This window comes from Citrus sinensis, chromosome 7, assembly GCF_022201045.2.
Source record: "Citrus sinensis cultivar Valencia sweet orange chromosome 7, DVS_A1.0, whole genome shotgun sequence".
Classification (NCBI taxonomy): domain Eukaryota; kingdom Viridiplantae; phylum Streptophyta; class Magnoliopsida; order Sapindales; family Rutaceae; genus Citrus; species Citrus sinensis.
Window position 1 is genome coordinate 11012102 of NC_068562.1, and position 15893 is coordinate 11027994.

A 15893-nucleotide genomic window follows, 5' to 3' on the forward strand; every position below is an offset into this window, starting at 1 on the left:
AAACTTATGCACAAGAGCTGATATTCTGTAATTTCCTCGAGCAATAAAACTGTGATTGCTAAAAAAGGGGGTTTTATAAGGATATTGAAAGGGTGTGAAAAGAGAAAGAGAAGAGAGGGGTAATTTTCTTAAAATCCAACTGGGTCTCACTAGTTTTGGTCAGCAATTCTTAAGACCATAATCGAGAACCAAACACCCAGAGCACCAGGCAAATTAGTTTCAGCTATTAATTAATTTTGAGATTGATGAAAATGTAATCTATATAATTGATAACATAATCATACATATTAAGCTACCTTGTCACCTAACCCATTTCTCCATATTTAAAAAGGAAAATAAAAAATGTAAACCGCCATTAATTTTTAATTAATATTTTTTCTAATTTATGTATGATTTTATAGATATAGAGAAATATGGTGGGGGTCATTTAAAACCGCCATTAACCAGAAACTTCACCAAGACTTTTTAATTAATTTTTTTTTTTTTGTTGTTGAAGTTTCTGATTAGAGAAGAAAAGGGCACAAAGGTTTCATTTTTTTGGATTAAAACATGAGCTTTTTGGCAACAGTTTTGTTTGTTTGCCCAGAAAATTTGCAGGAGAATTATGAGATTCCTCATTCTCTAATAATACTAAGAATTGGGTAGACTGATTTACCTCTTCAGAATTTTGTTTTCAAAGTGCCTAATATGACTGCTCTGTTTCAAATCTTAGCCCTGCTTTATCAATTTTCAATATTACTATAATTTTTTTTTTTCATTTCTACTAACTATATATATGACTCTCCCTCCATTAAGTATTGTGTTTCACTATCTCCAAGTTTCCAATATTGTTGCAATATATTCAAGTTCAACTGCTGCATCTACTTAACTAAAGCACTTTCTTGCGTCAGAAATGGAGAGCATCAAGTCTCCGTTCAGAGGAATTGCAAACGATGTTAGAGGAAGAGCTTTATATTACAAGCAAGACTGGATCAGTTGTATCCGTTCAGGATTCGGGTACTTTCTATATAATTTAGTCCTTAAAACTACTGATTTTAATTGCATGCTGATACACTATATTGTGTATGCAAAAGGGTGACTCATTTAAATGTTTCATTCTGTTCATGATAGGATGATGGCTCCAACAACTTACATCTTCTTTGCTTCTGCTCTTCCTGTTATTGCTTTCGGCGAGCAACCTGCTAAAGATACAGGTTACTGGTTATTGCATCAAAATTTTGGTACCCAGTGGAGCAATAATTATTAACACGCCCTTTTTTGTTTTTGTTTTTTGTTTTAATAGGAACATACTTGTTGCTATTTCTTACTTTCTTACACATTGGTTAATATTATTGTGACGATTTTGGAGGTGCTGTAATGATTACTATGTAGATGGAAGCTTGAGCACAGTGGAGACGTTATCTTCTACAGCTCTTTGTGGCATTGTACACTCAGTACTTGGAGGGCAGCCGCTTTTGATATTAGGAGTTGCCGAACCAACTGTTTTAATGTACACTTATTTGTACAACTTTGCCAAGGATAGGGAAGATTTGGGGCAGAAACTTTACCTGGCTTGGGCTGGATGGTATTAAAAAATCAAACTCAACACCGTTTCTAAATGGAGTACTTTGTGTATTAGATAATGAATGTTTTGAGTGTTTGATCTTGAGGTACCGTTTGATTTTTTGTTTTACAGGGTTTGTGTATGGACATCTCTTGTGCTGTTTCTTCTGGCAATATTCAATGCTTGCGATCTTATCAATCGATTTACAAGGATAGCAGGCGAACTGTTTGGGATGTTGATTGCAGTTTTATTCTTGCAAGAGGCTACCAAGGTAACTAAAATTAATTTTGATTTTAATAGCATTGGAAATAAAAATTTGATGCCTGACTTTTAAGAATTAATGTTTTAACTGATAGGGAATGGACTCTGAGTTTAAGATTCCCAAAGCAGAAGACTCCAGTTCAGAGAAGTATCAATTTCAGTGGCTTTACACAAATGGATTACTAGGAATCATATTCACTTCCGGTCTTGTATGTACTGCTTTAAAAAGCAGAAAAGCAAGGTCATGGTGGTAAGGCACAGCTTTGTGATGCTCTTGTCAAGAAAATTTCAAGTAATTTAGCTCATGATTAACTAAATGTAGAAACTATTGACTTTTACAACATTTTGATCGATCCCACACCGTATTAAAGTGCAGGATTCCGTATTAGAAAAGCGCGCTAACTAAAATATATTGAATAAGTACTGAAACAGAATCTGTGTGTTGTTATACAGGGTGGTTCAGGAGTTTCATTGCAGACTATGGGGTTCCGTTAATGGTTCTAGTGTGGTCCGCTCTGTCATTCAGTGTACCAAGCAAAGTTCCTTCTGGCGTTCCGAGAAGGCTCTTTAGCCCTCTTCCTTGGGAATCTGCATCTTTAGATCACTGGAGCGCAATCAAAGTAAAAAGCCACATTGCCCTTCAACTATTTTTCAAAGGGAACTTTCAAAGTATGCAAAGGTTTTTCAGTGCTAATATGTAATCAAATAGCAGGATATGGGGAAGGTGCCTGTGGCTTACATTTTTGCTGCCTTTATACCTGCTGCGATGATAGTGGGGCTTTACTTTTTTGACCATTCTGTTGCTTCTCAATTGGCACAACAGAAGGAGTTCAATCTTAAAAAGCCTTCTTCATACCACTATGACATCTTGTTGCTCGGATTTATGGGGCACACTATGCTTATATTAATATATGCATTTGATTTTCATTTGCCACTCATGTTTTTGTTCTCAAAATACTTTCTTTAGACATTGGCTTGCGGATTGATTGGGCTGCCGCCTTCCAATGGAGTCCTTCCGCAATCTCCTATGCACACCAAGAGCCTTGCCGTCCTCAAAACACAGGTCTGTTTTTTTGGAACGTTTAAAAAGAAACTAAAAATTGTCAAATATTATTGACAAGTTATTATCAGGATCAGGTAATTAACGGAACTTGATAATGTCATATGCAGTTCATGAAAAAGAAGATGGTAGAGAGTGCCACGGAAAGCATAAAGCAGAAAGCTACAGATTCTGAAATTTATGGAAAAATTTAAGCTGTGTTCATACAAATGGATAACTCCCCGGTTGTAAGTACCTCTCTTCACTAGTGCTTCAACAAAAAACACCAATCATTTCTCCCTCCGTGGTTAATTCCAAAATCGATGTATTTCTTTATTCTGCAGAATTCAGAAGTTAAGGAACTGGAAGACCTGAAGGAGTTAATTATGAAAGGTGGAAAGGAAGGAGAGAAGGGCAAAGAGAAATTCGATCCTGAGAAGCACATTGATGCATATTTGCCTGTCCGAGTTAACGAGCAAAGAGTGAGCAATCTGCTGCAGTCACTCTTAGTGGCAGCATCGGTATGCGCCATGCCTGCCATAAAGCTTATTCCAACATCGGTTCTTTCGGGTTATTTCGCCTACATGGCCATTGACAGCCTTCCCGGTAACCAATTCTGGGAAAGGATCCTCCTCCTCTTCATTACCCCTGGCCCGCAGTACAAGGTCTTAGAAAAGGCTCACGCTTCGTTTGTGGAGTCGGTTCCTTACAAATACATTGTCATGTTTACTCTCTTCCAATTAGTATACTTCCTCGTCTGTTATGGTGTCACATGGATTCCAATGGCTGGAATCTTGTTCCCCTTCCCATTCTTCCTTCTCATTACCATCCGACAACGTATCCTTCCCAAGTTTTTTCCCCCACATCACCTGCGGGAACTGGATGCTGCTGGATACGATGAAATTAGTGGTTCTCCTCAACGTTCTCTCAGCTTGTCTTTCAGGGTATGCTAAGCTATAATTTTTCCGGCTCTTCTCTTGTGCGGACATCCGCACTGCACTGACATTCTACGAGGACTTTTACAACGTTGTAAAACATTGAATCTGCGTGAATTTGTGATTACTGCTGATACCCGATATCACTTAATTGTTTGCCAGGATAGGGAAGGACCTCGTGTTGGCGAGATGGAAGGTGAATTGGAAATGTGTGACGCTGAGATTTTGGACGAGCTAACTACAAGTCGAGGGGAGTTGAAGCTCAGAAGTGTAAGCGTCAGAGAGGAAAGACATGGCCTGGTAATTAAGTTATATCCTCGGATTATTCTTCTTCTGCTTCTGGAGTTTAGAAATGTACACGTGGAGAGAGCTCGACACTAACTAAATAAGCTTTCTATTGTGCATGTGCTCTTGCAGGTTCATCCAGAAGGTATTGTTGAAATAGAGTAATTGACGGAGACTTGTCTGAAGAATGCCATTGTAGTTATAAGGTAATTAAGAGAGACTTGTTTAAAGAACGCCATTGTAGATATAAGGAAGTTTCAAGCAGTGTGCGATCGTTCGAGAGAAAGACAGATGATTGCAGATGTTGTGCACGGAATGCGGAATCAAGCGCACCAAATAATTACAGAAAAATAAAGGACACAAGAATTTACGTGGTTCGGTAATTAAACCTACATCCACGGAGACAAGAAAGAATAATTGTTTATTTAACAATTAATAGAGTACAATATTTGAGTAACAAATCTCACTTCCCAGAAACAAAAATATACCCAGTACTCTCACACTCTGTAGGAAAGATAAATTCTCCAGATACACTTCTCTCACTTCTCTCACTTCTCTCAAAAGCTTAGAAACTTATAAGCTTAATAATTTTGGGATGATTTTGAAATGAAGAAATGCTCTCTATTTATAGGCTTGAAGCTAGTACTATTCCACCTAACCCAAGTACTATTTCACTTAACCCAAGCACTATTCCACCTAACCCAAGCACTATTCCACCTAACCCATGCAAATATGTCAATGGTGTCCATTTGGCAAATTTGACAAATTTGCCAACTTTCCATTTTTTCTTCAAATGTTTGGTAGCTCTTTGAAAAATTGCCACATGCAAGACTTTTCAACAATTCTCTATCTCAGCGAAAATTTGTCCAAATCTGAGTCGACTACCAATCAATTATCATCCCGAAAGTGGCTGCATCTCTGTGACTGCCTACGTACCCAAAATTTGGGATCAAGCCAACCGTAATTCAAAATTCCCGAAGGAAATATCTTAACACAGTCGAATGATTTGAATTAGTTTCAAGCAATGTTGAAACTTAACTCCAGAAACTACCTTCGTCAACATATCTGATGGATTATCTTTGGTATCGATCTTCTTCAACAACACTTCACCGCTCTCGATAATCTCCCTCACATAATGATATTTCACATCTATGTGCTTCGTCCGAGCGTGATATGTTTGATTCTTCGCAAGGAATATCGCACTTTGATTATCACAGAAGACCGCAATGTTCTCTTGGATTACTCCCAAATCACCTAACAAGCCTTTCAACCAGATAGCTTCTTTTACAGCTTCAGTTGCTGCCATATACTCGGCTTCCGTAGTGGACAGAGCAATTGTCGATTGTAGAATCGACCTTCAGCTAACCGAACCTCCACCCAATATGAATACGAAGCCCATTGTTGATCTTCGCTTGTCAAGGTCTCCAGCGAAATCAGAATCACAATACCCAACACATTGTTGACCACAATCCTTCTTGAATAATAACCCAACATCCACTGTCCCATATAGTTATCGGAGAATCCACTTTACCGCAAGCCATTGATTTTTACTCGGATTGTGCATATATCTACTAACCATGCTTACTGCTTGAGATATATCGGGCCTTGTGCATACCATAGCATACATAAGACTACCCACAACACTAGCATATGGAACACGAGCCATGTAATCGCGCTTCTCTTGAGATCTAAGACATGAAGAAGAGCTTAATTTGAAATGAGGAGCTAGAGGTGTACATATCAGTTTAGTTTTGTCATCTATACCGAATCTTTCTAGCACTTTTTTCAAATAAGACTTTTGAGTCAACCATACGCTCTCATTCTTCTTGTCTCTACGAATCTCCATCACAAGTATTCTCTGTGCATCACCCAAGTCTTTCATCTCAAACTCAGAAGCCAGCTGCTTCTTTAATCTTTTGATCTCATCTCTATTTTTCGAAGCTATAAGCATATCGTCGACATAGAGTAACAAATAGATGAAAGCTCCATCTGGTAGTCTTCTAAAGTAAACACAATGATCGTGTTCACTTCTGGTGAATTTCTGCCCTTGTATAAATTGATCAAATCTTTTGTACCACTGCCTTGGCGATTGCTTCAATCCGTATAAAGATTTAATTAACCTACACGCATGATTCTCCTTTCCAGCAACTTTGAAACCACAAGGCTGAATCATATAGATTTCCTCCTCCAAATCTCCATGTAAGAACGCCGTCTTAACATCCAATTGAGCCAACTCTAACTCATATTCTACAACTAAGGCAAGTAGAATACGAATGGAAATATGTTTTACAACTGGAGAGAAAACAATGAAGTAGTCAATACATTCCTTTTGAGCAAAATCTTTTGCCACGAGCCTTGCCTTGTATCAAGGAGTTGTTTGATTCTGAGATCCTTACTTTTTGGTGTAGACCCATTTATTGCCAATAGCCCTTTTTTTCCTTTGGTAACTTTACAAGTTCCCAAGTCTGATTTTAATGAAGAGATTTCATCTCTTCCTCCATGTCTAACTTCCACTGATCACTTTCACTGCTGCGTAATGCTTCACCGAAAGTGTTGGGGATGTCGTCATCAACAACTGGAAGTGCATACGCTACCACCATATCTTTATATTGTTTCTTCATTTTGTGGGATATCAGAAGAAACAACCTCTTCTTCAACTCTAGGTGTCACCTCCATAGTTGAACTATTCTTTAATGTAGAACTAACTGGTACATATGGAGTTGCATCAAACTCCACCCGCTGCAATACCTTTGTGGTCTTGTTCTCCACCTACTGAGAACTTGAAGCTTTTATCATTGAAGCTTCATCAAATGTGACATCTCTACTACACACAAACTTTTTGTCTTCGAGATTCCAAAGCTTGAAGCCTTTTACTCCACCTTTGAATCCCATAAAAATCGTTTTTCTAGCACGAGGATCCAGTTTACCATCATTGACATTATAATAAGCTGGACACCCGAATATACGAAGGGAATCATAGTCTTGTGCATGCTTTCCAAACCACATTTCCATAGGAGTTTTACCTCCAATTGCAGCAGAAGGCAACCGGTTTACCAAGTGACTTGCGTAGCTCACAGCTTCAGCCCAAAACTTTTTATCTAAACCAGCATTAGATAACATACATCGTACCTTCTCCAGTAAAGTACGATTCATATGCTCAACCACATTGTTCTGTTGCGGAGTATGTCTCACCGTGAAATGTCTTTTAATACCCTCGTTCTGGCATACTTGGAAGAATGGATCAGAAGTATATTCACCCCCATTATTAGATCGTAGTACTTTGATTTTTCTGCCAGTTTGAGTCTCCACTAATTTCTTTCATTTCACGAAAATCTCTAGAACCTCATCCTTTGCTCGCATGGTGTACACCCACACACGTCTAGAGAAATCATCAACAAATATAACAAAATAATGGCTTCCACCAATTGATGCAGTCTTGGTTGGTCCTCATACATCACTATGAACATATTCAAGAATCTCACGAGTATCGTGATTAGCTGTACCAAACTTGACCCTTGTTTTCTTGCCTACTACACAATGCTCACAGAAATTTAATTTAGTTTTGGTACTTTTTAAGAGTCCATGCCTCATTAGAGTTTGCAAAGACTTCTCTCCTGCATGTCCCAGTCGTACATGCCATAGCTTAGTGGTGTCACTGTGCGCCTCAACAACATTTGCTTCATCAGTTGTACCTCCCTTTAAATAGTACAGATTGTGACGCCGAACCCCTTGCAGAATCACCATAGCCCCATGTGTAAACTTCATTGTGCCATCTTCAATGATAACTTTGTAACCTTTAGCTTCCAAAGCACCTACAAAAATTAGATTTTTCTTTATCTCTAGAACAAATCTAACCTTTTTGAGTTCTCTGACCATTCCAACAAACATTTGAGCCGAATTGTTCATATCCCCATTGTGCGACAAGGTTGATTATTCCCCATCACAACTGCACCGGATTCCAAATTACGAAAATCCGTAAACCATTCCTTAATAGGACACAAATGATAAGTTGCTCCAGTATCAAGTATCCACTCGCTCAAATTAGCCACATATGCTGCAGGAGTGATACTTAGTGAATAATCAGAGTCCTCATCTTTCCGTGCCATGTTTGCTGCTGCTGGTTTCTTCCCATCTCTCTTTTGAGCCTTTGGACAATCTTTCCTCCAATGGCCCTTTTCATGACAAAAGGCACACTCATCTCGAGCTATATTTCTGCTTCTCGATTTGGATCGAGAATTATTTCCACCATGCTTCTTCTGTTTCTCTATCGCCCAATCTCTGCTCACCAAAGCTTCAGACGATGCTCGTTCAGAATTTTTATCATTATTCCGAATCTCTAAGCTAGTCAATGCTGTACAAACATCTTTGAAGACGATCACACTCTTCCCATATATTAAAGTAGTCACAAAATGGCTATATTCCTTTGGTAGTGAGTGTAACAGAATCATAGCCTTGACTTCATCTTTAATATTTTTATCAAGATTCTTCAAATCAGCAAGTAACTTTTCAAATCTTGAAACATGATCGTGCATTGACACCCCAAGCTTCATTCGAAAACCATATACTTGGCTCATTGCATGAAGGCGATTTTCAGGACTTTTCACCAGGTACTTCTCCTCCAATGTACGCCACAAAGTCACCACACACTCTTCATCTTTCACCAAGTATTTCACCTCCTTGGTCAAACAAGATCTGATCTGACCGCAAGTTTTTTCATTCATACGATCCCAAATTTCTTCATCATACAAGTGTCTTTTATTTTTCAGAACAACATCAAGATCGATTTGAATAAGGGCATCCATAACTTCGCGCCTCCATATGCCGAAGTTGATTTTCCCATCAAACTTTTCAACATCGATCTTCTGGCCTCCTATAACAGGTGCTGAATAGCGATTTGACAAATCTTGCCTCCCACCTGAAGTGTCTTCTGAAATAGTCTCGGTAGATCTCTCCTCAATTCTGGAAGTTTCACATTCTACCATTTTCTCAACAAACTATTTCCACTTGAAAAACAGCCTCTATAATGTTAATTTCGCGTGAATAAATGCACCAGGAAAGTTCCCAGGAAACTGGATGGGAACTCGGTCCCAATTAAAAACCAGAATCCTTAGACTCTTATCGCCTTTTTTGACAGAACTTTCCTAGACATGCAAAAATACACACTACTTACAATAGACTGTCTCTCAAGTACAAATGGCCGTCTCCATCGTATACGTGAATAGTACCGTACACGTGAACAGTGCCGTATACGTGAACAGTGCCGTATACGTGAATAGTACTATATCCCCCAAGTACGAACCGTCGGCTCTGATACCACTTGTTGTGAGCGGAATGCGGAATCAAGCGCACCAAATAATTACAGAAAAATAAAGGACACAAGAATTTACGTGGTTCGATAATTAAACCTACATCCACGGAGGCAAGAAAGAATAAATGTTTATTTAACAATTAATAGAGTACAATATTTGAGTAACGAATCTCACTTCCCAGAAATCCAAATATACCCAGTACTCTTACACTGTGCAGGAAAGATAAATTCCCTAGACACACTTCTCTCACTTCTCTCAAAAGCTTAGAAACTTATAAGCTTAACAATTTTGGGATGATTTTGAAATGAAGAAATGCTCTCTATTTATAGGCTTGAAGCTAGTACTATTCCACCTAACCCAAGTATTATTTCACCTAACCCAAGCACTATTCCACCTAACCCATGCAAATATGTCAATGGTGTCTATTTGGCAAATTTGACAAATTTGCCAACTTTCCATTTTTTTCTTCAAATGTTTGGTAGCTCTTTGAAAAATTACCACATGCATGACTTTTCAACAGCAGATACTTAGAATAAAAAAGAGTGAAGGATCTGCCAATCCTTCATACTGTTCATGTGAGTTCTTATTACCTTGTCTGGAGAATGAGTGTGAAAAAGTAAATGAGAAAAAATAGGGAAATTTTGCGAAGCTATTTCTGGGTTCAATAGGAGTTTATCCTTTATATTAAGAGGTGTTCGAGGAGTATTCGTTTCTTTTTATTTTTAACACGACTCACCAAAACCAGTACAAACAAAAAAGAAAATTGGGTCGGTTGAATTTGACACCAATCATAAATAAGTGGTGTTTGTGTTACCTGTATAATTATCGTCCAGGTTTTGTGTTTGAGGGTTATTATAAAAATTGAGGACTTTCGTGATTTTAACTTTTATTACATCTTCTCAAAAAAAAAAACTTTTATTAAATGGATTTTGGTATTGCTTTAATCATTTTAGAAAAAATGTTATATATTGTATATTGTTCAGATATATGAATGACTGAACGGGGTCCAACTAAGTTGCCTCAGTGGTATGGTACTACTCTTTTTTGTGTTTTTGTGACCTAACTGTTAGATCCAACGAAAGAATTACAAAAGTAAAAGCAACGGCAGAATGTATTTACTTAGGTAATTAATATTGCAGTCCCTCTAATTTTTTAAAATGTCAGAAATAATAATATTATTATTATTTTACCTTCCCAAGTTCCACCCCATCAATGGTTATCCTCATCTCTACTTCTCATGCAACCGTGATTCATATTTAGACTTTCATATTTTTTTTCTTTTTATCTTAGTTGTTTTATTTTATTTCTTTTAGTAAATATTTTTATTTATTGGCTAAGTTATTAAATAATACGAATAAGGAAGATATAAGGAATTTTGAGAGCATTTTTTATTATTGATATTGGGTGATTATAATGTATGATTTAGTTGCGCATCCATGAGAGCCACCACCTCTTAAATACAACAAAGCCTATGAACTTTAGAAAGACAAATCCCTTAATTTATTCCACAAGTACATCAATATTTTATAATTCTTTAATTATTACTATTATTTCCATGTCTACTTCTATAATTAATTATCCATAATATTGAGAAAGTATATAACATTAAAATTGAGTATAAAAATGATTAGGAGATATTATTATCTTGTTTTTAGTGTAAATTGGATAAGGTTTTATAAAAATTTTGACAATATCAAAATGAAAAATAAATAAATATTAAATAAATGCTTGGATAGTTGTTTAAATTTCATTATGGAGTTTATAAATAATATTTTCAAAATAATAAATTTCTATATGTAAATTTAAAATTATGTAAAATTATTTATACCTTATCACACGTACGAAGCTGATAAATTATTTATTTAATGTGAAAACAAATGCATTGTATAATACTTATTCTATTACTTAAATTTAAAATTATAAAGAATGAAACTTAAATTTAAAATTGTAAAGAATGAATTAATAGATTATGGGAGAATACCTTTCAAAAAAAATTAAAATTAACTAACTTTTTATGCTTCTAACGTAACATTTTTTTTGTTGTTATCATAAGACAAAATTTTAGTCTAAAAAATTCATTTTAGGGTCTCCTTAGGGAAAAAAAAACATCATTATCACATGATAATTTGGTAGCCTAAGTTATATTATTTATAGTTTACTTAGTTATGCCAAACACCTTATTGAGATTAAATTTTAGTAAAGTAAACCCATCCCACCATCTTTAATCACATTCAACAGGCCCTAATTGATTAGATCTTGTTTTAGAAAGTAAGATATGACTCTTTCTTTATTACAATGGTAAAGAAAAAGATATAAACACAATACATATCCTCTTGAGAAAATGCAAGTATTATGTTTTTGAGGTTTTGTGCTTAAGAAATTAATCTAATTTATGTAGTTAGAAGAATCTTATTTTTTTAAGTTTTAGAAGAATTATATGTTTGATAAGGAATAAATTAAGATTTAAGGTAGGACAAACTGATTTGAGAAGGAGATAGAGAGAATAAAATTTTTAGAATTTGAAAATTATTATATTTTAATTGGGGCTAATTGCATAAAATTATTAAAACATATGGTTTTTATTATTTATAGAAAACAATAGGGATTGCTAAAGAAAACACTAAATAAGTTTTTTTTTTAAATTTGAAATTATTATATTTTAATTGGGGCTTATTGCATAAATTTTTTAAAATTTATAGGTTTTATTATTTATAGAAAACAATAGGGACTCTTAAAGAAAATACCAAATTTAGGGTTTGGTACAACGGTTGCAAAATAGTTTTGTCCGACTAAACGAATGGAATTTGTGTTCAACGGATTAGCAGGTATAATGAAAATGATTATAATTATGTCAAAATATTAAAATACAAACATGCTATGAAACATCTACAATAGAATCGTTGGGTTCGGCTCAATCCTTTTAGTAAAAGATTGGGCCGAGTTTAATTGAAATTCAACTAATAAACCAAATGGTAATTACTGGATTACAAAGTATCCATTGCGGCAAATTCGAATTTGATCGACTTCCAGACTTCACAAGCAGCAGCCAGTTCAGGACTCCATTTGCTAGCCTCCCGGATAATTTCATTACCTTCACGAGCAAGATCGCGTCCTTCATTACGAGCTTGTACACATGCTTCTAGAGCTACTCGATTAGCTACAGCGCCGGGTGCATTTCCCCAAGGGTGTCCTAAAGTTCCTCCACCAAATTGTAATACGGAATCATCTCCAAAGATCTCTGTCAACGCAGGCATATGCCAAACGTGAATACCCCCGGAAGCCACAGGTATAACACCTGGTATAGAGACCCAATCTTGAGTGAAATAAATACCGCGGCTTCGATCTTTTTCAACAAAATCATCACGTAGTAAATCAACAAATCCCAAGGTTATGTCTCTTTCCCCCTCAAGTTTACCTACTACTGTACCGGCGTGAATATGATCTCCACCAGACAGACGCAAAGCTTTAGCTAGTACACGAAAGTGCATACCATGATTCTTCTGTCTATCAATAACTGCATGCATTGCACGGTGGATGTGAAGAAGTAGACCATTATCTCGGCAATAATGAGCCAAGGTAGTATTTGCGGTGAATCCCCCTGTTAAGTAGTCATGCATTACGATAGGAACTCCCAACTCTCTGGCAAAGACAGCCCTTTTTAGCATTTCTTCGCATGTCCCTGCAGTAGCATTCAAGTAATGACCTTTGATTTCACCTGTTTCAGCTTGCGCTTTATAAAGAGCTTCCGCACAAAATAAGAAACGGTCCCTCCAACGCATAAATGGTTGGGAGTTCACGTTCTCATCATCTTTGGTAAAGTCAAGTCCACCACGTAGACATTCATAAACCGCCCTACCATAATTCTTCGCGGATAACCCCAGTTTAGGTTTAATAGTACATCCCAACAGGGGACGGCCATACTTGTTCAATTTATCTCTCTCAACTTGGATGCCGTGAGGCGGGCCTTGGAAAGTTTTAGTATACGCAGGAGGGATTCGTAGATCCTCTAGACGTAGAGCGCGCAGTGCTTTGAAACCAAATACATTACCCACAATGGAAGTAAACATGTTAGTAACAGAACCTTCTTCAAAAAGGTCTAACGGGTAAGCTACATAACATATATATTGATTCTCTTCTCCAGCAACGGGCTCAATGTTGTAGCATCGCCCTTTGTAACGATCAAGGCTGGTAAGCCCATCGGTCCACACAGCTGTCCAGGTACCAGTAGAAGATTCCGCAGCTACCGCAGCCCCCGCTTCCTCGGGTGGAACTCCGGGCTGAGGAGTTACTCGGAATGCTGCCAAGATATCAGTATCTTTGGTTACATAGTCAGGAGTATAATAAGTCAATTTATAATCTTTAACACCGGCCTTGAATCCAACACTCGCTTTAGTCTCTGTTTGTGGTGACATAAGTCCCTCCCTACAACTCATGAATTAAGAATTCTCGCAAGAACAAGGTCTACTCGACATAAATTAGGAGTTAATGAAACCCCTTCACAGGAATCTTTCACAAGCTTTTCAATTAATATTATCACCTACTCAGAGCGTTTCCTTGTTTTTTTAGACCATGGTATTTGATTCACCAAATACATCATTATTGTATACTCTTTCATATGTATGGCGCAACCCAATCGGCGCCTTTCAAGTTTCTAATCCCTTACCTTTTTTCAATCGAAATTTCTAAATCATAAGAAATTGACTCTTGACAGTAATATGTGTTGTATACGTAAATCCTATATGTGCAAAGAAAATATGCGTAATTCATCCAGTAAAGAAAGGCAGGGTATATATATCAAAAAGCAGGGTATATATATCCAAAAAAAGAATAGACTAGGCATAAGTCGATATGCTAAAATAAGAAATAAGGTCCAATGAGATAGAAATAATGAATCGAAAAAGAGAGTTCAGGTTCGAACTCCATAGATAATATGGCGGGTATTGTCTATAATGATAGATATAATGAACGACTTTCTCAAGATTTTTATTCACCCACTTGATATAAGACCAAACGCAACTCTTTCTATTATTGCGTTGGATCCACAATTAATCCTTACGCCAAATGTCAATAATTTTACGAGCAATTTGAGTCTTCTGCTTGAGTTGAAAATTGAAACCAATTGTGATCTAGGCATCTAGCTTTTATACGAATAAATATGGTAAGATACAAATTTGTAATGGGACTGTATTATTTATCGTCGTCAGACGTCTTTCATTTTATAAGAGAATTTTAAAATATATATGGTCCTTCTTTGATGCCGTAATTTTTTTACGACATCAATAATGTAAAAAAAATATATTGTTAGATCTAATCAACGGTACATATTATTGTTAGTAATGAAAAATTTTAATTATTTTAAAAATAATTAACCAATTAACAAACCAGTTAAAAAGGTGATTTTAAAATTAAAAAATGAGAGATATCGTAAAATACAATCTCTCTCTTTATCTCTCATGTAGTCATGTTCGTGTATTTGTAATTGGATTTTTGAAGATTGTCTAAGTTTCCTAATAATTAGATGAAAGATATTTGATAAGTTGTTCTTAGCAATTATTGCTTATTTTAGAGCACTTATAGTGCCAAAGAATCTAAACTACTTTTGTTATTTGAATTGATTTTATAGTGAATCCTTGTGAATTTCGGTTGTATTTTCAAACTGAATTTTTTTTTAAGTCTCCTTCCAAATCAAGGGGGATGTATAATGTTAACTTAGGAATTTATTAACCATACTAGAATCATAAACTTATCCAATTCAACATATTGTCAGTTTATTGCCTTGAGTTTTTGTAGCCATGGTCTAAGGTCTGTGATTTTATTGTCTTGAGTATTATAGGGGCTTGAATATAAAATTAGCTATTTATATATGTAAAGCATGTAAGGAAGAATCAATTATCAGTGTTGTTTATATATGGTGCAAGCTGCCAAACCCTTTACTTATTTAACTTTTTAAATAAGTTTTAAAAAGAATCTAAATTTTTAACTTATGAAAGATTTTAATGTTGGCTTGTTTGAAATAAATTATGGGGGATTCAATTAATATATTCAATGTAAATTTAACTATTGGTGTAAATGTAATAAGAATTTATGAACAAAATTGTTTTGAGGAGAGAATTCAACTTACTGTTAATATCTTATAATTGAATTTTAAAAGTTAGTCTTTAAATTCTAAAAATTAGAGACAATCCCAATATGAAATATAGAAGTTAAAATCTTCAGCTTTGTTTATTGATATTTTATTTGTTTAGTTACATAATTCTATAGGTATACTCGATGTATATGATTAACTAAATATTAACATAAAAATGCATATGGAAAGAAAAGATGATGCAGAGCGCCGAAAAAGCATAAAAACAAGTGGAGAGGGTGAAGCTAACTTTCAAAATTGTAACCATAAGAAGGAATTAACAAAACTTAATGAAAAAATTGAGCAAATGATATTTAATCTTGCTGCTGTCAGGTGTGCACTTGGTGAGCTAAAGAGGAACAATTTAGATATGTATGCATTGGTGAGAAAATTTTAT

The 15893-nt window shown here is 35.8% G+C and overlaps 1 protein-coding gene and 1 pseudogene across 1 annotated transcript; one reads left to right on the forward strand and one right to left on the reverse strand.

Moving 5' to 3' along the window:
* Positions 1–428: 428 nt before the first annotated feature.
* LOC102628363 (boron transporter 4-like) lies at positions 429–4475 on the forward strand (annotated as a pseudogene).
* A 7812-nt stretch (positions 4476–12287) lies between these two features.
* On the reverse strand, positions 12288–14368 carry LOC112496878 (ribulose bisphosphate carboxylase large chain-like). Its single transcript, XM_052431503.1, has one exon. The coding sequence runs from the start codon at positions 13803–13805 to the stop codon at positions 12357–12359; it is 1449 nt and encodes a 482-aa protein (XP_052287463.1). The 5' UTR covers positions 13806–14368; the 3' UTR covers positions 12288–12356.
* Between the last annotated feature and the right edge of the window lie 1525 nt (positions 14369–15893).

Bases quoted from the DNA above. Each gene is read 5' to 3' on its own strand.
- LOC112496878 (XM_052431503.1), bottom strand. From the start codon at position 13,805: ATGAGTTGTAGGGAGGGACTTATGTCACCACAAACAGAGACTAAAGCG.